General features: G+C 39.4%; 2 protein-coding genes across 3 annotated transcripts in view; one reads left to right on the top strand and one right to left on the bottom strand.

The window, feature by feature from the left end:
* The window catches only part of LOC101166746 (phosphatase and actin regulator 1), a 49,790-nt gene extending 38,690 nt beyond the window's left edge, over window positions 1-11,100 (bottom strand). Inside the window, exon 1 of the mRNA XM_023965081.1 lies at window positions 10,894-11,100. Within this exon, the coding sequence (XP_023820849.1) occupies window positions 10,894-11,005 (112 nt within the window). The 5' untranslated portion in view covers window positions 11,006-11,100. The remainder of the gene's footprint in view (window positions 1-10,893) is intronic.
* Window positions 11,101-11,815: 715 nt separating this feature from the next.
* LOC101163111 (NAD-dependent protein deacylase sirtuin-5, mitochondrial) lies at window positions 11,816-18,364 on the top strand. 2 transcript variants are annotated; one of them, XM_004079273.4, is made up of 9 exons: window positions 11,816-11,890; window positions 13,694-13,798; window positions 14,097-14,230; window positions 14,391-14,616; window positions 15,861-15,948; window positions 16,028-16,081; window positions 17,080-17,203; window positions 17,291-17,406; window positions 17,513-18,364. In XM_004079273.4, exons 2-9 carry the CDS (start codon window positions 13,699-13,701, stop codon window positions 17,583-17,585), a joined length of 915 nt encoding a protein of 304 aa, XP_004079321.1. In that variant the 5' UTR covers window positions 11,816-11,890; window positions 13,694-13,698; the 3' UTR covers window positions 17,586-18,364. The 2 variants fall into 2 exon arrangements, with proteins under 2 accessions (XP_004079321.1, XP_011485206.1); XM_011486904.2 differs by having other exon boundaries at window positions 11,839-11,946.
* Window positions 18,365-25,322: the final 6,958 nt, after the last annotated feature.

Below are 25,322 nucleotides of genomic sequence, written 5' to 3'. Positions count from 1 at the left end.
AACACCTAAAAAATTCCCAAATTAAATCCAATTTTGTTTAGTTTTCTTTTTACCAATCAATTTATTTAAAAAAAATGTAAGTAATCGTGACTAAAGAAGTAAAAAAAGAACATATATGAGGCTGCTCCCTCCGTGCTCATGTTCTGTGGCTGTTTCTGCAGTCTGACAGGCTCAGCTGAGAGTCCTCACTGCAAAGAAAACCAGCAGAAGTTAACATTTTCTTTTAAAATGCTGCCATCTGATGGTTTTATTTGGTACAGCCGCAGCAACGATGCAGATACACAATGGGATAGAAGAAAATGTCACAGCTACAGTTATTTTTATCGCAAAATTTAATTTTAGAAATCATCATTGTGGATTAAAATAATCAATTATTGAGTTGGAGTTGGTTGTAATGGTATCAAAGCCAGTCCATGATCCATTTTTAATATAATTTTTTTTTTTTTTTTATTAATCAACTGTCAGAAGGGGGTAAAATACCAAGAAATTAAATTAGAAACTTAAATTAGATTATCATTCAAAATAGTATTACTTTAGTAGAAGTAGTCATCCATATAGTTTACTCAATTAGTGGTTGATAACCTAAAATGTATACATTCAGAAAAACATAACTAAGAAATGTGCAAACTTAGCTATTTCAAGATGTAAATACATTTTAAATAGGTAATATACACAAACAATGAACTAAAAAAAGAAAGACATAATTGATGAAAAAGGTTTAATTAATAGACAAAGGTGGAAAATCCTGTTGTTTTTCACATCAAGATTTTAACTGATTTGTAGAATAAAGAAAGGATGTCTTATTTTTGACAGTATCTGTTGTATGGATATACTTAAAAATATGCTGGCCAGCAGCAATATATGTTAAGTTGTTACGTTCATCATGGATATACCGTCAACACAAAACTTTAGTGATGAGATCCCTTGGCAGACTGTTTTTCACTGTTCCATCCTGATAAAACATAAAAATATCCTGATCCATAAAATAAGTTGCGCAAATGAAAAATGAAACAAACACCTGCAGCCCCTAATTGTGGCCAAAAAAACCTGTTTAAAATTTCTTTGGTGATGGTTTTGAGGAAATGTAATTTTTCGGGGTACAAGGCACATGTCTAGTAAAAGCTGCTCTTAAAAAAGTAAAAGCTCAGAACTTGACTACAGTAAATACACAGGCCAAGCAGGACAGTTTCCTTGTCTTAATCCTTTAACTGCCTGCACAAGCAAACATTAAATGGTAAATGGCACATACTTATAAAGCGCTTTAGTACCTTCTTAGAAGGCCCAAGGAGCTTTACAGTCCCAGTCCAATTCAATCTTTAACCACCAGGAGTTTGCCCAAGGACCGTTCACCACATAAGCAGGCAGGGAACAGAACCTGTGACCTTCTGATCAGATAAAATGCCTTAGCTTTATTTTGTTAGATCTACTCTATTCTTTAATTCTAAATTTGGTTCTAAAATATGACCTTTTATAACATGACATAAAAAAAGAACAGCGGTGGCTCCCATAAAGAAGGTTGTGTAAAAAAAAAGGAAAAGTAGAGCCACACGTATAGCATTATAGAGAATTTAAATGATCCACTATTACATACCTCCGTCATTTTTTTTGAACACTTCAGTGTCTTTTCTTCTCTAAGTATGTCAACAGGTGGTGCTAGAGTTGTGCCATTTTCCTTTTGTCAACCCACAGATCATCCAACAACGCCCACACTGCAAAGCAGGACAAAGACGCTGATTTTCTCCTCTGAATTTTCACTTTTGGCTTCTGTCTTTCACGGTGTCCAGGTTGGAGCTAAAAGCATCAAACTTTTTAAAATACATTTCTGTTGTGCTTCAGATCTGTAGATGTGATGCTGCTGCCTATAAATAACATCACAGGCAGCAGCAGTAACTCAACACAGCAAAAATGTCGCAGCAAACAGCTGTTGGAGTCGTCGGTCCAAAGCCATTTCAGCGGTTAAATCAGCTTTTAGGACTATATAATTAGAGCTTCATAACTTGGAATGCAACTGTCTGAAGAGGCAGATGAAAGTTGCACATGTCAGATTGTGTGCAGAACAGAAATCAAATCTTGCAGCCGTCAGACAGCAGGTGAGCAAAAACCGATAGAGAGGAACTAGATGAAAGCAATCACTAGAAATCTGCTGCACATTCTGGTAGGTCGATGAGGCCTCCGGGAGGTTCTTGCCTCTTTTGAAAAAGACACAAGGACTTATTTCTTCTCACAAAGAACATTATTTACTGCTCTGTCAACATGAGCTGTACTATAAAGAAGTGTTAATTCTTGATTTTCGGCAACTCGCTATAACATTTAACCTGCTTTTACAGGCGTTTCCAAACATGCATTTAGATGTAACTCATTAGTTTCATCCTCAAATGCAGCGCATCGGATAAACCCAAGTGTTTTTCACAGTTTTGATATATATTCCACACCTTTCCTCACAACCTGCCAGTCCGAACTTATGTCCTGGTTCTTCTCCAACTCCCTCCAACGCAAAAGGCAATAAGACTAAGGTTCCCCTCACCTGCACCAAATCTGTCCTCTCCAAAGTCAACAGTTTTACGCGTCCATCCACAACTCGTCTGTCCCCTCCCATTTCCATTTGAAGGCTCTCAGTGTCCTCCTGGACAGCTCATCGTCTTTCCACGCCTACATCAATAACACTCAGAAACATTCACCGTCTCCGTCCCTTCCTCACCCCTCACACAACCTCATCCTGGTCCGCAGCCTCAGCACCAGTCGTCTTGACTACTGTAACTCCCTTATCTTTGGTCTCCCTCACAAACTTCCTAATAAACTTCAAAACTCAGCATCACCCAAACCCCCTCTCCCACTACATTACGCCAACACTCCAGCAGCTGCTCTGGCTCCCGGTTCAATCCGGAATCCACTTCAAAATCCTTTTAAAGCCATCCACAACCTCTCTCCTTTGTACCTCTCCAATTTGATCCACATTACATCACCATCCAGTTCCCTAAGATCAGCATCTTCTCTGCACCTGACTGTTCCCTCTGCCCGTCTCAGCACCATCGGGGGCAGAGCTCTCAGCTGCTCCGCCCCCCCAAACTCTGGAACTCACTTCCACCTGACATTAGGAATATTGACGGTCTTTCTGCGTTTAAAACAAAACTCAAAACCCATCTGTCCTTTTTTACTCTGTTTAATGCTTTTAATTGTGTTTTTAACATGACTTTTTTACAGCGTCCTTGAGGACCCTCAAAGGCTATTTTAAATCAAATGTATTATTATTATTATTAGTATTATTATTTATGGTGTCCGGTTGGGCAGTGTCTTGTCTGACGTGGTGACGAGCAGTGTGGGGGCCCCACAGGGCACTGTGCTCTCTCCCTTCCTGTTCACTTTGAACACCAGTGACTCTCAGTAGAACTCCGAGTCATGCCATCCTCAGAAATTCTCTGACGACTCTGCGGTTGTTGGCTTCATTAATGGTGGGCGCCTTCTTATACACAGCAGTGCTGTGTATAAGCAGTGCTTGTTATACACAGCAGTGTATAACTGCTGTGTATAACTATAACAGCAGTGCTTGTTATACACAGCACTGCTGTGTATAAGAAGGCCAGCAGCAGACTCTATTTCCTGAGGAGACTATGGTCCTTCAATGTGTGCAGCAGGATGCTCGAGATTTTCTACCAGTCTGTTGTGGCCATGGCCAGCACTCTGCTCTTCTCGGTGGTCTGCTGGGGGGGGGGCATATCTGCCGAGGACACTAATAGACTGAACAAACTGATCAGAAGAGCAGGCTCCGTAATCGGATGTAAAATGGACACGTTTGAAGCTGTGGTGGAGAGGAGGACTTTAAAAAAGCTCATATCCATCATGGATAATCCGGAGCATGCTCTCCATCCTGTTCTTGACGGTCAGCAGAGCACCTTCTCCAATAGGCTAAGGCAGCTTCGCTGTCACACCAACCGGTACAGGAGATCTTTCCTACCTCACTCCATTGGACTCTATAACTTGTCATCCATTTGCAATAGATGAACTCATTTCTCAGTTCTCTGTTGTCACCCATTGTTTGTATGTTTGTAACTTGAGCCTGACGCTGATGATGCAACAACCCAATTTCCCAAGCTGGGATCAATAAAGTATCTTTATCTTATCTTTTGTCATTATTATTATTATTAGAAAAAAATAAACACATGCTACTCTGTCATTGAAATGGTCAGTGCAACAAACAATTATCAAACAACTCATGAAGAAAAGACAGGACATTTCGTGTTTACTTCAAAATAAAAGTTTCAAACAAGCATACGTCCATATTTTAAAGCATTTTCTACTTTACAAAACTTGCCTACAACAGCATCACTGAACCAGAATCCAGAGCGATGTTATGTTTTTACCTGTTATAACAAATGTAATTCCTATATTTTTAAAGTATTTGTAGATGAAAAAAGTGTTATTGTTTTTCTATATTAAGAATTATAATGTTTTGGATTATGTTTTATTGCTATTTCACGAACATTTGTGTTAAACCTAAAAAAAAACTTTGTCTATAAAGCACTTTTTATACAACAGTACAAAGTGGGCTTTATGGGCTTAAAACAATTAAATAACAAAATTATAAATGATAAAAGACAGAGAATGCCCTCAACTCTCCCTACTCCCTGCACCCAGCATAATGAAACATATAATGACATGAATAAAACTCCAAATAGAAATATATCTAGAAAATGAAGTGGAAATAGCAATAAAAATGTGTACTTTGGTTTCAGTAGATAGATGGATTCTTATTGTCATTATTCCATGCAGGTACAATGAACATTAAAGTCATTTCGTAGAGTTTATTGTTTGACATCAATTGTGGTGTTACCATTGATCAAAAGAAATATAAAATTGCTGTGATTTGAGTCCTCCAGACTGCATTTATAATTTTCTAATCTTGATAGTTATTTTCCATAAGGTCTGCTGGCAATCATGAAGGTGCACACAGATAAAAATCCCAGATAGGGATGGTGGGCGCGGGGTTTCATGGTGCAAACATCACTTTTACTCTGCCAAGACCCGTATCCCTTGTTTTTCGAGCTACAAGTGTTGTTTGCAGACACAGCACTGTTCCAGAAAAACAAACAAATGTCCCTTCTGCGTTGTTTTTGTATGGTCAACATTTTGAGAATGTGTGGTCCAGCAGAATGTTATATTTAAAAGTCTGACCCAACTAAATTTGCAATTGGCCTCAAACACAGCGAATTACCCTCCCAGCTTATAAAGCATCTTCACAAAAGGTATATAATGTTTGCCAGCAAAACTAATTTTGTTTTTTTTTCTTTTCGAGAAACCCAACATCTCTATTTTCCCTCTGAAAGTTCCACTCTTAAACATGAGATGCAACTTTTCCTTATTAAAAGATTCTGACAGTTTAAAAAGACAGAGAATCTGACAGTGAAATCATGTTTAGCTATAAGAAATGTATTGTTTATTTATTTATTTAGTTATTATTCGCTCATTAATTAATTCTAAATGATGAGACTGTTTTTCTGGGTTTCAAAGGTGTAATGGGATTTCTAAATACCGCCTTCCAAGGTGCACTGTTGGTGCAATGCAGCTTTGATTGAATTGAATCTCAGGTTTGCAGCAGTGCTGAGGAGAGTCTGAATCTGTGAAGACACTTACTCAGCAAAAAAAAAAAGGTCCTTAAAGTCCTTAAGAGCTGCTGCACTATGGGAATTACATCTGCAACTGCTGCCTGTCTTTAAGCACTCATCGACTCCACCTGATGGACACAAGCTTGTGCCGACTTTCTGACCTAATCTGCTGGGACTACATATATATATATATATATATATATATATATATATATATATATATATATATATATATATATATATATATATATATATATATATATATATATATATATATATATATTACATTTGTAGAGATAGGTTTTATCCTCTGCAAATCCTATGGGGACTTTTATGTCTCTTTTAACCAACTGAGGTAGCTGTATGTCTCTTTAAAATCTGCAGAGGCAGCGTTCTCTCCTCATGCATAAATTGATCTTTGATGATTGCTTCTTTTTGCAGGGGAATCTCAACATTCTGTCCTTAGAGTGCATTCACACCTGCTATAAATATGACCCATGCGCACATCATCTGAGCTTTCTTAAGCCTTTTTTTTTTTTGAAAAAAAAAAAGCATTTCCTGTCTGGCACACTGAAAGCACATTACAGCCCTGAAGCTGTTCCCACATTCCCAAGCAGACATGGTGAGGTGGAGAAAGGTGGTTGTGAGGCTGGCAGGTGCTCTGGCCAGGTGACTCTGATGGCTGATTGAAATTTTATGCAGCACCAGCATAAAGTAGGGTCGTGAAAATAGAGCTTTGCCATTTTTTTTTCTCTGATTTTCCCGCTCATGTTTTATTCAAACCTGAGATGCTTCAGCACAAGGAGGACTATTTGTGGCCAAGCATGGTAGCCAAAGACTTGGCTGCCCTTTTTACAAATTTTTTTTTTGTTTTTTTCACAGATGCTGTTTGTCTTCGAAATGTCTCCCATGAGTTGGGTGCATGTGTTGTTGGAATTTGGATTAAGGTTTTCAAAGAGGAGTCTAATTTACAAGGGAGTAAGGGCTGATACACAGTAAATGTCCTGCCACTAATCACCCATACTTTGTTTAACATGTCTGTTGATGGCCTCTAGCGGGACATTGGACAATTAAAAAGCACCGCACAGGCCTTTCCCCAGCTGTTTCCTCACTTATTCGCTTTCCACATGAGAAAAAAACCAACAGCTTCAGTCTAGTGGTCATGAACCTCATTGCTGCTTAAGCTTTGCTTGGAATTAAAAAGCATAAGAAAAATGAATAGAGTGACCAGTCTCTTGCTTGAAATAGAAATGAGCAAGCCATTTCTAAACGCTAAGCCGTGAAAACATTTTCTTTAAGAAGCTTTTCAATTCTCCTGGAATGTTTCTCTACATATTGTAAATCCTGAGCTGGCACACACAGCTCTGCTGCAGAATTTTGCCCTGTCCCACCATGCATCTGCTGCGTATTGATTGCTCTCTTTCAGACAGCAGTGCTCAGTGAACTGCGAAAGGCAGAGGAAGGCAGGGAGAGGTGGGTGGTGAATGAGTTGAGTTTTGCTTTTTACTTGTTTCATTTTTAGTTGGTTGTTTTTTTCCTGCAGCATGGTGATGTAGCTACAACATTGTACCGCATTTTTGCACTGACATGAACATGCTAAATGTTGAGGCACATTTTGCATACTCATAAGCGTGCATCAATGGGAGTGCAGAATGTGCATGCAGTGCAAATATAACATATGTGCCAAAGCCCTATGTTTTCGGCAACATCTGCAATGCAGCCAAGTCTGCAGCTGCTTGCAAGTTTTTCTACGGGTACCACCCCACAGCATGCACCTGCTCCAGAAATCTGACATAACTGCAGAAACCAACCTTTTGCATTAAGCTTTAAGAAGGAGCTAATCTGCATTAAGGAAATGCACCATGTCAGGAATTAGATATTAGCCAAGATGGCTGTATTTATATTTATTGTTAATAAACTGTACATGAATCTGAAGGTATGTTCTGCCTAGAGAACATCCTAGAGACAATGAGCTATTGGGACAACACAAAAAATAGACATTAAACTTCAAAATACTGTAAAATAAGTGTTTTTTTCCCCTTCTGAATTAGTATAAAAACACAAAAAAAAAACGTAATATGGGATTTGACAAAATATTGTCTTGCTAAAGATCCACCGCGTATTGCTCCATTTTCTGTTATATCTTTTAAAATCTGACGTTTTGGTTTTAAGACGTGGTATTCATAAAATGTGAAACAGCTTTTGAAATCCACCTCTTTGATGGAACATTACTTTCTAATTTACGTAGTATTTCACAAATGTACTTCACCTGACAGGTAATGTTTAATGTATGCAATAGCTCCATTTTTTGTTATATACATATTTGGAGTTGTATACAAAAACATAGCATGCATGCCTAAATGTAAAAAATAAAACTGTCTTAAAAATTCATAAAAAAAAATATCAAAAAGAGGTGGTCTAAACCTGCATGCAATTCTAACATAGTGACTCATATAATTACAAAATGATGTCAACATTGTGCAAAACCATTTTTTTCAAGAACATCTCTATTTGCCTGAGATATTATCCCAATAAATTTACCCCCCCTAACTACTCGTCTTACGTCATACTAAATGAAAATTGTGACAATTCTGGTAAATTATGGAACAATTTGAGAGAGTTAACGTTTTTTTTTTTTTTTTTTCAAAGAAAATTGAGTCTTCCAGTAAATGTGCAGCAGTCCCCACAATTGTCTCAATAAAACCGTTTATGTCTAATAAAGTAGATCCAACAGTTATACAGGAGAATACAAACATCTGATGAGTTTATCTTGCAAAGTTGGCTATGAAATTGTGAATTATAGGAATACTGAGTTAAAAAGATCCAAAAGATATCTGATTCATTTGATAGAACTATGTTAGTGGTACATTTTTGTGCCAAGCTTGCTGCAGGTTTACTTTGTGGTAAAGACACCTGATCAGGTGCAGAGAAAATGAAACAAAAAACCCACAATGAAGTAGAGCAGTAGTTCTCTACTGTTACTCTGTGTGTGCATAACTAATGAATTTAACAGCATAACAAACAATAATGACAGAAATAAAGCATGTCAGGCAGGCCATTCTTCTACACCCCCACCCCCTTTAATAGCAGACAACATGATATCAGACAGCTGTGTGGTAACCAGTACCATTACTGCTCTGCCTTTGGTGACAGCGCGCAGAGCCATTTCACTGCCGTTTGACCATGGAGCAAATCAGTTTAGCGCAGACTCAAAACAGGCTAGCGCCATAAATCCATGTCCTCTAATTCCATTAGAAACCCACAGGGAAGCTCTGATTCCTGCGACAAAGCTTTGACAAAGCCCATCGAGACGACTGTTGTTGTGAATTTGGGCAATATTAATAATTTTTTTTTTTTTTAAATGTCAACGTCGCGATGAAGATTGAGGTTCAGCAAGAGGTTGACTGGGTCTCAATTGGGCTGATTAAACTGCTTTTCAGCTTTAAAAAATGATGTCAAGTGTGAGGAGAGATGATGGCGGGCAGCTGCCAGAGTACAGTGGGTTTATGATTGCTCAATAAAGTACAGTTTCTTGTGTAAATTTAGCTGTTGGAAGATCTATAAAACTGCTAAAGCGCAAAAACATAGTTGATTTTGTGAGATCTTTTAAGGCGATCATCATCAGACGTTTAGCTTTAAAATGGGAGGCAGTGGCCTGAGCCACTGAGGCAGCTCAATCCCCGCTCCCCCCAGTCATCTGTCATTGTGTCTTGGGCAAGACACTACACACTCCTTGCCTCATGTGTGGCTCCACTGGTGTAAATGCGAATGGTACTGGTGGCCATGCCGTGTCAGTCTGCACCAGGGCAGCTGTGGCTACACCAATGGTTACCATCACCAAGTATGAATGAGGAGTGAATGACACAATGTAAAGGCTTTGAGCATCTGGAAAAGCCCAGATAAATCCAATCCATTATTATTATTAACAAAATAAACAACATTTCAAATCCAAAGCAGGCCAGATTGTTTATTATTATTACCAAGCACTGCGGCCATAAGACTTTTGGTTTCCCTGGCAATAAGCAAGCTAAATCCTGCTCCACTTCTTCAGGTGGAAGTGAGTCAACAGAGCTGTTGTACAAATCGCCCCCATAACATACTCATGCTTTGTTTGAGCTTTTAGTAAAGTTGAGGAGCGATAACTAACAGAGAGGAACATAGAGACAGATGGCAGTCTGCTGTCATGGACAACAAGCCTCTCTTCACAGGCCAAACACTCACTGGCAACAGTTCAGAAGAATCCTTTTTCTTTCATTCATCCAAGAAAAACACAAAGTCTTTGCCAGTTGTGCCTGAGCTTCATTGCATATTTGAGCAGCCGAAACAGCTAGGAAGCCCTAGTTGGCAGTTAGGAATCCGTAACTGTCCTGATCTGACACGGGTTGAGCTGTGATTACTGTCCATCTGTTGGAAAGAATCTTTCATTCATTAGGTCTGGTATTCAGATGTGTCCCTCTTCACTTTTTTTGTAGGAAACAACAATATCCATGGAAGCAAAAGATGATGCAAAAGGATCAAAAGTAATGCAGCGAGTCTTGTGATGCCGTTTGCAGTGGTTCGCCATGCGGGCGGGCTCTGGCTCACTCTGTGAATGGGACGATGCAGGAAAGGCGCAGTTTGAGAATGAGGCAGTGAGTCTGCCATACAGACCCCTTCTGTGAGGAATACTGATGCAGACCTGATCGATGCATCTCTACTACACTTTAGTGCACACGGTTTGCATCCCAGTCAGCAAAAAAAGAAAAAAAAGCAGAGTCACCATGGTAACAGGGGATGCTGAGTGACGGAGGCTGAGGAAAAATCACCATTTTTTTTAGATTTTTTTTAGATTTAAAGTGTGAGAAACCGAGAAAATAGGCAGCACAGAAGCAGCAGATGACCATTTGTGTTTGCTGCACCATGAGCACCCAAAGCTGGAGCTACTACAGGTCACGTAGGAGCGTCTCCTGATTATGTAACAGCAGTCAATACAGTGATGGCAACTGCAAAATCTTATAGAATCCATGCAGGAGCTGACCAAATACACTGTGATTGTTCACAGACTCCTCTGTGCTGACGACAACAGATCCCGGCTTACAAAGTTGCATCATTTCCAGCTTCATTCCACGCGTGTCGACAGCAGAGCATTCACACGTTTAAAGATTAAAGTTCGCAGCAAAAGTAGCATCATTAGTTTTTCGATGCTGACAATAAAATCAGGCATTTTCTACTCCCAGATCATCATCACTAGAGATCTGGGGGTATTTGAGATTTGCCCCTCCAGCAGACCTGAGAGCGGGATCAGTGCTCCTACCTGTCCGCAGGTTGAAGGAGAGTCGAGCCTCCACCAGATATGGGGTATCGCTCTTGGAGCGCAGTCTCCTGATCGGTCTTCGGTCTGAGCTGCGGGCTGAAGTGGTCGCCATCAATTTGAGCCAGAGTCCGGAGGAGACTGCTGGCCGACCGGGACAGAACCAGAACCACACCGCCGCGCACGCTGGGAGGCAGCGATTGATGAAGGGGAGGAGGCTGCGCGCGCGCCCACATGGAAGAAGGGAGAGACAGGGAGGCGTTTGAAAGAAAAAAAAATCTGAATCTTAATGTGCAAAGAAAATAAAAATGAAAGCATTGATAAATCGACACTTAAAAAATACTAATTACAACGCACACACCCTTTAGGCTCACCTAATCAGGTTAGCACATATGATTATGTGGTTGAAACAGCCATCCCCAATTTAAATATGCTTTTTATGCCACTAAATTGTAAACATTTTCAATCTCGCCACAGGACATTACAAAATATTAGGCTATAGGCTACACATATACTTGCATTTATAAAAAAGATAATACATTTTCCAGTTTAGAAAAATTATTATTATTATTATGCTAAGTATAATTTATGTGTGATGTATTACAAAAGGGTTAGACAATCAAAGAAATAACCGTATGGTATTAAATCAGGTACCAGGTTACCAATGATATACCTGTATATATATATATATATATATATATATATATATATATATATATATATATATATATATATATATATATATATATATATATATATATATATATATATATATATATATATATATATATATATATATATGCGCTTCATTGGATTATATTTGCTGGTTCATGACCACATTTAAAAATAAGGATGAATGAATCATCCAAATTAGGCAGCAGTTACCTCAACCGACCAGTAGATGGCGCAATTGACCAGCGGTCCTGCGTACGTACGTGGTGCGTCCTTTGAGCATTTTACGACAGACTCGTTGATTTACGGCATCTCTTGTAAACAACAGGTAAACACACTTCGTCGAAGCTTCCAGCTCACATTAAAACAACAATACACATCGAAGTAAGTATAAAAACGCTACAAATCGAGGATGGTTCACAAACATGTGCGTCTGTCGATACCATCTCAACGAACAAAGTCAGAGGTTGTTGTTCCGTAATGTGACAGCGAGCTTTTTATCCTCAGCAGCAGCAGTCACGTACTTCACGATGATTTTCGAACGTCGAGGATGTGAAGTTTGAAAGATTTAAAGCAAGTTTTCTCCTAGGTTCGGTGTCTGCGTAGGCCCCCGGAACCAAAAGCTTCTTCAAGCGAAATGAGAGATAAAAAAAAAGAGTTCTGTAGAATGTCTGCACCACAATTAGGTCTAATCCTTTAGAAAGGGTTTACGTCAACCTTTTTTTAACACATTTGTCTAATTGGTTAGCCTTGTTAGGTTAGCTGTTTACTATGTCTTTTTCTATTATCCAGTTACCGATTTAAAAAGCGGACCATGTTCACATTCTTGGCCTTATCGGTTTCCAAAGACGGATTACAAAAGAGTCGAACTCCATGTAAAAATGTTCTGCTCTGCACGTTTTTTTTTTTTTTTTTTTTTTTTTGGCGCAATCTCTGGTTTAATTTGTGTTTAACTGAGGTGATACCCTTCGTGAGGACGAAGAAAAAACAAAAACAAAACAAAACAAAATTTTCAGAAGTGAAGAAAAAAACCACAAAAAATGTTTTGCAAACAGTTGAAGGATAATACCAATCACTTCACCAAGTTCCAGGTCAACAAAACACTGACAGACTATTGAAGTGTGTACCATAGAAAACCAACTTAAGGTCAATAAGCACAACCAGAATTCAGCCTTACTGTACGCTGGATTAAAAAGCAGTTTTTTATTTTTAAATGAACTCAAGTATTTTAAGTGTGCCGTAGGATCCTACTTACTTAGCTCTGATTTAATAGAAGTTTGTTAGATTTATGGATTTCTGACTGAGATGCTCCACAAATGGTCAAATAAACTGGTTTTATGTTTAATATTTCTGCGGACATTACACTACTAATATGCTGCATTGATATGATCCTATGTGACACAAGGTGTGTCTTTTATTTTAAAAGGAAGTTTTATGAATATTTCATATTTTTTTGGGAAAAAAAGGCTATTTTCTTTGTGTTGTATTTGTGCCAAAAACAGTTTTATATTCATCATAATAGTTACAAAAACATAGGTACAAATCAGGGGCTTATTTTTCTTGAGGATAAAGTCGGACTTTGTGGCTCCTATTGAGTGAGAAATTGACCCGGATCTCCCTTTGTGTTGAAGATTGCAAACTTTTTTTCTTCTTTAGTAATATATATCTTTACTTTTATTTGTACACTTCGGAGTTTTACTTTAAAAAACTAAGCTGGACTTTGGTTTTCCAATTAACGTGTTGATTTCAATCCTCTGTATACAATTAGACAAAAACAAAGAAAACAAAAATGATCACATGATAAATCATTTCCTCCTGCATAGATCTGCTATCTGTAAATAATCAGAAGGTTAAACACATTTTGTAGCAGCAATGCCAGTCATGATTCGTCTGCTGTTTTACACTCTGTGAGGTAAATGATCCGAATGGAATGAATCTTTGAAGACACTGAAAGTATTTTTGGGACAATAAAAAATGTGATTCTAACCTTCATCATAAAAAAAACTCGCATAATTTTGACTATAATTTTTATGCTTTCATAATGTAACAAAAACAAATCCCTATTTAAAGAAAAACAACCCGTAAAGAAACAGAAGAGAGTTGACCTTAATGTCTCTATCTGGTCTTCTAGCAAAAATGCTTCTCAAAAATCGCGCCATGCTCTCACTTGGCCTTCGAATGTGCTCCACCCATGTGACCACAGGAACGGCGGTCGAGTCTGCAAAACCCAGTTCAGGTAAAATCCAGTGTTTCTCTGTTTGTTGAAGAAAAATTCAGAGCAATGGCTCACAAAAACATGACAGCTATTGTTGATTTATTAACATCCAATTATATGAATTATAAATCACTCTTATTTGCTTAAATAACATGTTAAATTGTTTAGGAAGAGTACATTAGTAAAACTACAATCATTTGTGTGGGGGCTCAAATGGTTAAGATTGTAGGGTTCATCAGTGGAAATAGTTCAGCAGAAATCTTACAAATGATCTGAACAGCAACGCTGAAGTGTCGGCCTCTGCCTTTTGCTTTCATAGACATGTCTGAGTTCCGCAGCGTCTTTTCCAAAGCCAAGCACATAGCAATCATCACCGGTGCAGGCGTGAGTGCCGAGAGTGGAGTGCCGACTTTCAGGGGGGAACACGAGAAATGGAGGAAGTGGGTGTCTCAGGTAAAAGCGCCACGGTTGCCCTCTTGACACGCATGGAAAGTGCTTTTTTCTAGTGGTCCCACCAGTCCTTGCTGTAATATTTACGAATTACAAGTACTTTCACTTTCTACTTTCTTGCCTCTGATTATTACCGTTTAGTACATGTGGTTGCATCTTTCAGGATCTTGCAACTCCCGAGGCCTTTTCTCGCAACCCCTCTCGAGTCTGGGAGTTTTATCATTACCGAAGGGAGCTGGTGTTGGACAAAAAGCCCAGTGCCGTCCACGTGGCCATAGCAGAATGTGAGGCCCGGCTGAAGAAGCAGGGCCGCACCGTGGTCGTGATCACGCAGTGCATCGATGACCTGCACCGACAGGCCGGCTCCAAGCATGTGCTGAAGGTTCATGGTGAGAAACGGCCACACAAATAAACCCTCAAACTCCCGATCAGCTCAATATCTTTCTAATCTAAGACAGCAGCAGGCCCTTACATTAAAACAAACTCGGTTCACATTCAGCTTTTAAAGCCTAAAATATACAATAGATTTATAAAAGCCGATGCATTCGCTGTTTAGGTATCAGGTGAGCATCAGCCTCCATAAATAATCTGATCAAGCAAACAGGAAATCCTCCATGAAAAAGTTGAAAAAAGTTTTCAAATTCAATAATCTTCAAATAGATCACAAGGACTTGGTGTGGTGACCTTTTTGAGTAAACCTTCAATCTTTTGATGCTTCTAACGCAATCAGATAGTGTTGCAGATAAAGTGACCTGTGGTGGAGCCAAACTTAAAGCGTGTCAATGTCAAAGTGTTATTAGTTTAAACATGGTTTTCATGAACATCTCGTCTATTAACACAGTAAATAATTGGATTTATTGGTTTATTTAAAGAATTACTATCAAGGAGTAATACTTTTTTTTTCAAAACCCAGAAATCATATTCATTTCAGATATCAAGTAATAAACTGATTAGAAAATAAAGAAAACATTAAAAAAAGACGATGCCCTCTTCTCAACAATGTAATTACTCATAATCATAAATGGACGTATTTGCAGTTAGGCATACAATACACACACAACTCACATTAGATGCACTAAACATGAACCATGATCAAATAGAGTCAAGTAGAGTTTGATTTGTAGCTTTGTAATCCCACCCCTATTGTGTTTTTTTTTTACATATTCCAGTTGCTATCAGATCATGTCCAGATTATTTGTCAAATAAGAAAAAATGTTAAAGTTAAATAATTCAAAGATCCTGAAGAAATCCTGCTCAGGAAAAATCATTTAAATTAGATTTTGATGAAACTTCTGCCTGTGTTCGCTTCAGACAACCTTTTTTTAATGAACACATTTTGTTATCTATGTCAGTTTTTATTATTATTATTTTTTTAAAACTTTTTTTGCATTTATTTAAACAGAAGGAAAGTTTAGAAAACACAGCTGTCCTCTTCAGACCTGAGCTGGTTCCTGTTCACTTGAGTTGAGGTGGAAATACTCTGGCTCTAGCCCTGGAGCTCATCAGTGCTTAAACATTATATCTGTAAAAAACTGATGTAGTTCAGTACAGGTTCTTTGACCAAAGCTTTTGGTTATTTCAATGAGACAAAGCCAGCTTGTACTCTGCTCTGACCTACAGTTTCCTCTTGCAGGCAGTCTGATGGAGACGCGCTGCATGAGCTGTGGTCAAGTAACCGTCAACAAGCGGAGCCCCATATGTGCCGCCTTAAAGGGCAAAGGGTAAAGCAGCTGTGTGGGCTTCACACCTACATTTAAAATGCTTTTTTTTTAAACAGACTGACATGTTTGTTACCTGCAGAGCACCAGGCTTAAATGTTGCTGATGCCCAGATTCCTGTGGACAAGCTGCCGAGGTGGGATTCAATTCTTTTCTGCAGAGCATTTTCCTACTGGTATTAGACACACTGAAAAAGAGTTCTGCAACAATCAGAAACAAAGCTTTTGTTATTTAAATGTCAAACCTTTGTGCTTGGCCTAGAAGATTGATTAATGAACGAAACAATGTTGTATTTTTAGCAGACGGCTAAACAATAATTTAAAATCTTCTTTATGGATCATAACTGGAGAAACTCAACTGAGTGACTTCTGCCACTAGAGGGCAGTGCTGCACTATTATTTTAATTGGTGGAAATCCTGTCAGAAATCTGTCTTTGATTGAATTATTTTTAACCCTTGTGCTATCATAGGCACTTTAACATTGGGAGTGGGGTCATCTAGACCCACTAGACAGTGCTCTTCGATGATTTGTGAACCTCACTGGTGTCCATGGATTACATGAAATCTTTCCACCTTTATCCACATTTGTCATGGTAGGGAGAACACGTCAAAGTAAGGGTGGGGTCATCTAAGATAGCACAAGGGTTAAAGTCCCACTTTGAAAAAAGTTTTTTTTATTTTTATTATGTTACTGTGGTTTTTTTCTGACGACAGAGGTCATAAATTTAGGAAAAATGGCACTTCGGAGTATGTTTTCATTCGAATAGTTGTGAATCAGGAGCAGAAAAAAAAAGACGTTTGAAAAAGACAGAGAAAGTACGCTATTCGGGCCACAAACTCCCTGCTTCCGAGCTCTCAGCTACACAAATAAACCCTCAAACACAGCATGAGTCATGATGCTGTGTTTCCCCTCAGGGAAGAGAAAGGGGGGGGGTGGGGTTGCTCCACACCAATGATCCCACCCCCAACTCAGAGGTGAATTTCTAGTGAATTACTGCAGATCTGCAGAAACTGTGTTTTTGGCTAAAAGCGTCAAAATTGTACTTAAAAGACCACTGGGGGGATGATTGGATCAAGCAAAATAGGACTTTCCTACAGTTAATCAAAAGAATGTGTGATTTTTTTTTCTGTTAAGGTGTGAAGAAAGAGACTGCCATGGTTTGTTGAGGCCTAATGTGGTGTTTTTTGGTGAGACTCTGGACTCCCACATCCTGACCAAAGTGGAAAAAGAAATAGAAATTTGTGATCTTTGTCTTGTGGTGAGTTTATCTATTCCAGCTCAATTTGTCCTGTTAAAAACAGTTTGAGATGAACTTAATTCATTTTTCAAAAATGTTCTGCTCCAGGTGGGCACATCTTCTATCGTATATCCTGCCGCCATGTTTGGCCCCCGGGTGGCGTCCAGAGGCGTTCCTGTGGCGGAGTTTAACATGAGCACAACACCAAAAACCGAGTACTTCACGTAAGTGAACTGTGGGCCCTCCTGACTCCCAAGATGTAATCACATGAGGCATTTCTTGGCTCACATGCTGTTTTCTTGTTTTTCGTCTGTGTACGATTTGGTTCAGGTATCATTTCCAGGGTCCGTGTGGAACCACGCTGCCTCTCGCTTTAGCGCAGCACGAGTCGGAGGCTTTTTAAGAGCCACCAGGGCAACTTTCTTCTCAACATCCGCCTGTTACTCCTTGGGATTCCAACAGCATTTTTCTTTTCCACATAGAAGAAATAACCTGTATAAATGTTGAAGGTTGTAGATGAGGAATTTGAAATCATGTCTCTCTTGGGAACATCTCATAACACTTGAACCTACTTTTTTTTTCTATGACTGGAATAGAGTTGAAGGAAGACTCCATCCTCCACATTTACAGCAATAAATTTAGGACTATGCAGATTGAGGAGGAAAAAGTGTGTAGGAAGATTTCTCCTTCAGCTCAGACGCTGGTAAGAGATTCAATTGAAACACTGCACTCTAAAGTGATGCAGGAGAACACAACTCATGGTGCCGATGGATCCGCGCTCCTCTGATGTAGAAAAACAATCCTGTGCCTTTCCAAACTGTTTACACAACATTAACCAAAAGGTTGCTTTAAAGCGGAAGTGTAAATCAATCAACGTTACCGATGTGTTCAGAGTCCACTGTTGAGTGAATCAGCAGAACTCACTTCTCATAGTTTTTTTGTTTATTACTATTTTTCGGATGATCTCAATAAAAAATAGAAAAAAAAACATCGGAAATTCGCTCATTTATAGTGTTATTTGTTTTTTTTAGAAAACTGTTTTTTGGTTGAAAAGGAAAATCAAAACCTTATTTTTAACCATTTTAATTGCCTATAAACAGTATGAATAATTTGTTAGAATGTATTGTATTATTACTCCCAATGCAATTATTCAAATAAAATACTAAATGGACACCAAAAAAACAATTTTTTTTTTTTTGTTTTTTGTATTTAATTAAAAACATATTACAGACTTTTTTTGGTTTAGGTAAACATGATCAAATCAGCATTTTCTCTGATATTTCTCCTTGCAGCAGTTTGTGGAGCGTGTGATTGAAATACCACTCGGCTGAATGCGAACTGGTACAGTTTTTACCGTTCAAATGAGCTTTGCAAACATCCGCTTCAATTATAGGGCTGCTAAAAATGGATGCAGTTTGAAGTGGAAATCAATCAACATAAGCTCTGTCTCTTTGCACAGCTGATCTTTAACAGGTCCTGTCAAGTTCTATGCGCTTTAATGACACAAATACAATTGTAGGAAAGAAACGAACAATCCAGTAGATGAAATTTGTTTTTTTTATACTCATTACTTTTTAAAAAAAATCACAACACTAACTCTGTTTTAAAAAATGGTTGTTGGCTCCGATTGATTGAAGCAACATGTTACACACTCTTCTTCAGATTTATATCAAAAATAGAAAAAGAAAACAAGTCAAGGACATTAACAAAGGAAATCCACATTGAAAATGGAAATCTGTGGTCAGATCTTAAAGACTTGAGAGCTCTTGCATTGATCCTGAGGAATTAACATCTGTTTTTTTTTTATTGCACCATCAAACTGTCGCATTTTAATTCATTGGCATTGAATTGTTTAATGATAGCCTGTAGTTTTGAGATGGAACTGTGCCATCAATTTCTGTCTTTCCTTAAAGTCAAACTCTGATCATCTTTTGAGCCGTTTTAAAAATGTTCCCAGGGGTCTTTTGATTATAATACAATTCTTTAGCCCAAATAAAAAGAAAAAAACATTTGCACAGAGCAATTCCGCCTTCTTTCCCGCTCCGTTTCGATCACGGAGCTTGTGGCCCACTTGGCGTTTTTTTTTTTTACATCGCAAATAAGCTTTTTTTCCAACGACATTTATGTCACAACACTTTGATTGAAGAAAAATACTCAGAAATACATGTTTGAGCTTAATTTTCTTAAAATATGTCTTCCATCGTCAGAAAAATGGCACAATAACATATCAAAAACACCAAAAAATGCCATGATTCTTTTATAAGAGTGGGTCTTTTTTTGTTTTGCTTCTTCAGATCTTAAATGCAGCAGTTGTTTCAAAAATAATAAAGAGATTCTAATGTGATAATTTATATTATATGTCAAGTTCTGCTAGTTTGTGATCAAAACAAAAATGCAGGTTAAGATGGCCTTTCCCTGTCTTGCCAATGGTGGCCAGGTATTTAAATGCGGGAACCGGGGAGACTTCCCATGAGCACTTGCAGGAGTGTGCACACACAGGTACCATCTTCATTGTCTCTGGAGAATCTCCTCTGGTCGGTTCATTCTATGGCCACTGTAGTTTCTGCACTCTCATTATGAATTTTTCAGTTTGCACAGCGTCAAAGCTTGCCACACACTGCAGCCCAACAACATGCCTGTTTTACTTCGGTGCTACTCTGGCTCATCCATGTCTTTGCTCAACAGTTCACCTCCATCAACTGTTTCTGCTTCCGTCTCCTAAAGTAGCCTCTTATCACATCTTTGTTGTGATGTTTTCTCTTGAAGATTCTCAGTTATACTATTTTAGTTATTAAAAATAACCAAAATAATTGGAGTTTTTGTCAGACTATGGGCCTTAACTCTAGAAAAAAAGAGAGTAAAAACTTTAAAACATGGTACCTGTAATTCTTTAAAATCATTCTAATATGAAGATATGAAAGTGGTAAAATAAACTTTTCATTGATAAATTATTTAAATATGTGCTTTAGTAAATTTAAGGGGCCCATCTTTTTTTTATTTTTTTAATGTTTATCCCCTTGAAAAGTCTGGTGTGGGTCCTTAGGCTAGACCCTTTGCACTGCTGCCTATCTGGGTCTCTCTGTGCCTTGAAAACACAGGGTTGTGTCAGAAAGGGCATCCGGCGTAAAAACTCTCTGCCAAATCAGCCGTGCGAATCAGTGAAAGCTGATTCGCTGTGGCAACAACTGACGAGATAAGCTGAAAAGTGAACAACTAGCTCCTTAAAAAGTTTGAACCTTGTTTGTTGCAATCTGTTCTGGTAGGAATTCCAAAAATATTGGAAACTTTGAAGGAAAACGTAGACTTGTAAAAACAGGAAAACAGTTGATGTTGGGAGTTTTAGTGATTTCATGCAGACTGAAATAATATTCACGAGCCGACATCCAGAGGAGCACTGAGCACCAGGACTAAGGCACTGATCTCCACGAGCAGCATGACGTCTGATAATGGAGATCATGCAAGCAGGCTAGTATGCTGTCCATGAATGAAAAGTGAGCGATGGCAGGTGACACTAAAGGGAAGTGTCAGGACGTTTGCCTGAGAACTGAATGTCAGCAGAAAGTGGGTCATTCAGGGAAACAGTACTCCAGACACTTCTGCCAGTCTGTCAAGAAACGGTTAAACCAGAAAAGGGGAAATGTTTAGGATGTTTTCCAGGTTTTTAATAGATTAATGTGCATCCTGGATAACGATTAACAGCAAAAGATCCGGCTTGCTATACTTTGCAACGTCCTTGGTGAAGAATTTCCATACATCCCATTTGGTTAACTTAAATAATTCTAAAGTGAAATGTAAATTTTTTTTCTGTGATGTTCCTTAGCATTTCCAGCCATGTGGAATAATAGTAAGAAGTAGTCTCTGGTTTTAATAAGAGATATTCATAAAGATTTTTGTACGTCAGTGAACAATTAGTCTTTATGCAGACAAGGAGAAAGGTCAATCCCAAAAATCTCTGGCTGAATCTCACACAGCTGCTCAAATATTAGTTTGTTTATTTCTAGAACATTCATTTTCTTTTTTTTACCCTAAGGTTTATGCTTTTATGGAACTTACTGTTGGAAGTAGCACTTTAGAGTCCCCTGCAACCATTGACATTTCATCACCAAATGTAGAAAGTCTCAGAGGTTTAAGAAGATCCCGTCCTTTTCCACAGACCAAGAATAACTTTACACTCAAGTTTCTATAAGTACCGTAAATAAAAAAAGCTAACCCAAGCTTGGTGAAGGTTTTCCTTACTTCAAAATAAAGTATTATTATTATTTTTTTAAATCACTTGGTTATTCTCGCGATGTAAATGTGCAGTTTTGGCATCATATATTTGAACAATAAATGCCCTTTGTATATGAGTTACAATCTAGCCACAGGGGTTGCAAGCCAGTAACTTCTGTGCCGGTCCCAAGCCCGGATAAATAGAGAGGGTTGCGTCAGGAAGGGCATCCGGCGTAAAAAATTGCCAAAATAACCATGCGAATCATCCACAACACTTTAGACATACCGGATCGGTCGAGGCCCGGGTTAACAACGACCGCCACCGATGCTGTTAACCTACAGGGTGTCGGTGGAAATTTGACTACTGTTGGTGGAAGAAAGAGGGGAGGCAGAAGGGTCCGTGGCCAGAGAGAGAAGGGAAAAGGCAGGAACATAGGTTTGAGAATAGGGACTCTTAACGTTGGCACAATGACAGGGAAAGGCAGAGAGCTGGCAGACATGATGGAGAGAAGGAAGGTAGATGTACTGTGTGTGCAGGAGACAAGGTGGAAGGGCAGCAAGGCACGTAGTATTGGAGGAGGATACAAACTGTTCTATCATGGTGTTGATAGGAAGAGAAACGGGGTAGGAGTGATTCTGAAGGGGGAGTTTGTAAACAGTGTTCTAGAGGTGAAAAGAGTCTCAGACAGGATGATGAGCCTAAAGTTAGAAATTGAAGGGGTGATGGTGAATGTAGTCAGTGGGTATGCGCCACAGGTTGGCTGTGAGTTAGAAGTGAAGGAGAGATTCTGGAGTGAGTTGGATGAGGTCATAGAGAGTATCCCCAGAGGAGAGAGAGTTGTTATTGGAGCAGACTTTAATGGGCATGTTGGTGAGGGCAACAGAGGAGATGAGGAGGTGATGGGCAGGTTTGGTGTGAAGGAAAGGAATCTGGAGGGACAGATGGTGGTGGACTTTGCGAAGAGGATGGAAATGGCTGTAGTCAACACTTACTTCCAGAAGAGAGAGGAACATAGAGTGACATACAGAAGTGGAGGTAGGAGTACTCAGGTGGACTACATCCTATGTAGACGAGGTCATTTGAGAGAGGTTAATGACTGCAAAGTGGTGGTAGGAGAGAGTGTAGCCAGACAGCACCGCATGGTGGTGTGTAAGATGACTCTGGAGGTCAGGAAGAAGAAGAGAGGGAAAACAGAAAAGAAGACCAAGTGGTGGAAGCTACAGAATGAAGAAACTTGTGAGGAATTTAGGCAGAAGTTGAGGCAGGTCCTGGGTGGTCAGGATGAGCTTCCAGAGGACTGGGAAACTACAGCAGAGATTATCAGGGAAACAGGTAGGAAGGTGCTAGGTGTGTCATCTGGAAAGAGGAAAGACGGTAAAGAGACTTGGTGGTGGAATGAGGAAGTACAGGAATGCGTCCAGAGGAAGAGGTTGGCTAAAAGGAAGTGGGATGTAGAAAGGACTGAGGAAGGTAGACAGGAGTACAAGGAAGCGCAGCGTAGAGTGAAGAGAGAGGTGGCAAAGGCCAAACAGAAGGCTTACGATGAGCTATATGACAGGTTAGACACAAAGGAAGGAGAGAAGGACTTGTACAGGCTAGCCAGACAGAGAGACAGAGATGGGAAGGACGTGCAACAGATAAGGGTGATTAAGGACAGAGATGGAAAGGTGCTAACAACCCAAGAGAGTGTACAGAAAAGATGGAAGGAGTATTTTGAGGAGCTGATGAACGAGGAAAATGACAGGGAAAGAAGGGAGGAAGATGTGGTTGTTGTGGAGCAGGAAGTAGCAGAGATTGGAAAGGATGAGGTTAGGAAGGCCCTGAAAAGGATGAAGAGCGGAAAGGCCGTTGGTCCTGATGACCTACCTGTGGAGGTATGGAAGTGCCTAGGAGAGACAGCAGTGGAATTTCTAACAAGGTTGTTCAATAGGATTTTAGAGAGTGAGAAGATGCCTGAGGAATGGAGGAGAAGCGTTCTGGTCCCGATCTTTAAGAACAAGGGTGACATGCAGAACTGCAGCAACTATAGAGGAATAAAGTTGATGAGCCACACAATGAAGCTGTGGGAAAGAGTAGTGGAAGCCAGGCTTAGGAAGAAGGTGGAGATTTGTGAGCAGCAGTATGGTTTCATGCCCCGTAAGAGCACCACTGATGCCATTTTTGCTTTGAGAATGTTGATGGAAAAGTACAGAGAAGGTCAGAAGGAGCTGCATTGTGTGTTCGTAGATTTAGAGAAGGCGTATGACAGGGTGCCGAGAGAGGAGCTGTGGTACTGTATGAGGTCGTCTGGAGTGGCAGAAAAGTATGTCAGAGTAGTTCAGGACATGTATGAGAGAAGTATGACGGTGGTGAGATGTGCTGTAGGTCAGACAGAGGAGTTCAAGGTGGAGGTGGGACTACACCAAGGATCAGCTTTGAGTCCTTTTTTGTTTGCTATGCTGATGGACAGGCTGACAGACGAGGTAAGACAGGAATCTCCCTGGACAATGATGTTTGCGGATGACATTGTAATTTGCAGTGAGAGTAGAGAGCAGGTGGAGGAACAGCTAGAGAGGTGGAGGTTTGCTCTGGAAAGAAGAGGCATGAAGGTCAGTCGTAGTAAGACAGAATACATGTGTCTGAACGAGAGGGATCAAGGTAGAAGCGTTAGGTTACAGGGGACTGAGGTGAAGAAGGTGCAGGAGTTTAAGTACTTGGGGTCAACAGTTCAGTGTGATGGGGATTGTGGAAAAGAGGTGAAGAGGCGAGTGCAGGCAGGTTGGAGCGGTTGGAGGAAAGTGTCAGGAGTGTTGTGTGACAGAAGAGTGCCAGCAAGACTCAAAGGAAAGGTGTACAAGACAGTGGTGAGACCAGCTCTGCTCTATGGGTTAGAGACGGTAGCAGTGAGACAGAGACAAGAGGCTGAGATGGAGGTAGCGGAGATGAAGATGTTGAGGTTCTCCTTAGGAGTGACCAGGTTAGACAGGATAAGGAACGAGTACATCAGAGGGACGGCTCATGTTGCCTGTGTCAGCGACAAAGTCAGAGAAGCCAGACTGAGATGGTTTGGACATGTTCAGAGGAGGGATAGTGGATATATTGGTAGAAGGATGTTGGAGATGGAGCTGCCTGGCAGGAGGGCAAGAGGACGGCCAAAGAGGAGATACATGGATGTCTTAACAGAGGACATGAAGTTGGCTAATGTTAGGGTAGAAGATGTCCATGATAGAGTGAGGTGGAAAAGGATGATTCGCTGTGGCGACCCCTGATGGGAAAAGCCGAAAGAGAAAGAAGAAGATATGAGTTACAATGGCAATTTTTAATTTAAGTTTAAATCATATTGATGTTGAAATGGGATTCTGCAACATGTATATGTTAGGGATCTAAATTATTTTTATGATGTGTATAAATTATATCCTGTAGTCCATTGAAACAATGTTCAAATAACATCCCTGTCACACTATAAAAATAGTGTTTGATATGATAAGAATGTTTTTAGATCGTACATTTTGAGATAAAAGTGATCACTATGTTCCAATTTAAAAATAGTTGTGGATTTTTGGGAAGAATCTGTTGGGAGTTTTTCCTCACTAAGGTCAGGGATGCCCACTTTAGCATGGTCTGTTTAGTTTAGTTAAGTTTAGTTTAGTTTAGTTTAGTTTAGTTTAACAATCAGGTATTGTATTTATAACTGATTTTATGTTTTTGTACAATTACCAGTGTGAAGCCCGTTGAGACAACTGTGTTGTGATATTGGGCTATTTAAATATAATTAAATTGAAATTTCGATTATTTTCTTGAATTTTTATGCTTAAAGTAAAATAACCCAAAGACAGGGTTTGGTTCTCTTTTATAGAAGTTTTTTTACAAAAGGTTAGGTTCAGTGTGTTTTTACTTATCAGAGACTGCTGTACTTTTAATTCTCTCCAAAGTAAATCAATTTAAAGCAGA

The sequence above is a fragment of the Oryzias latipes genome, chromosome 17, assembly GCF_002234675.1.
Source record: "Oryzias latipes chromosome 17, ASM223467v1".
Taxonomy (NCBI): domain Eukaryota; kingdom Metazoa; phylum Chordata; class Actinopteri; order Beloniformes; family Adrianichthyidae; genus Oryzias; species Oryzias latipes.
Note: the sequence above shows the minus strand (reverse complement) of the source record. Positions and strands in the feature narration are given on the sequence as shown.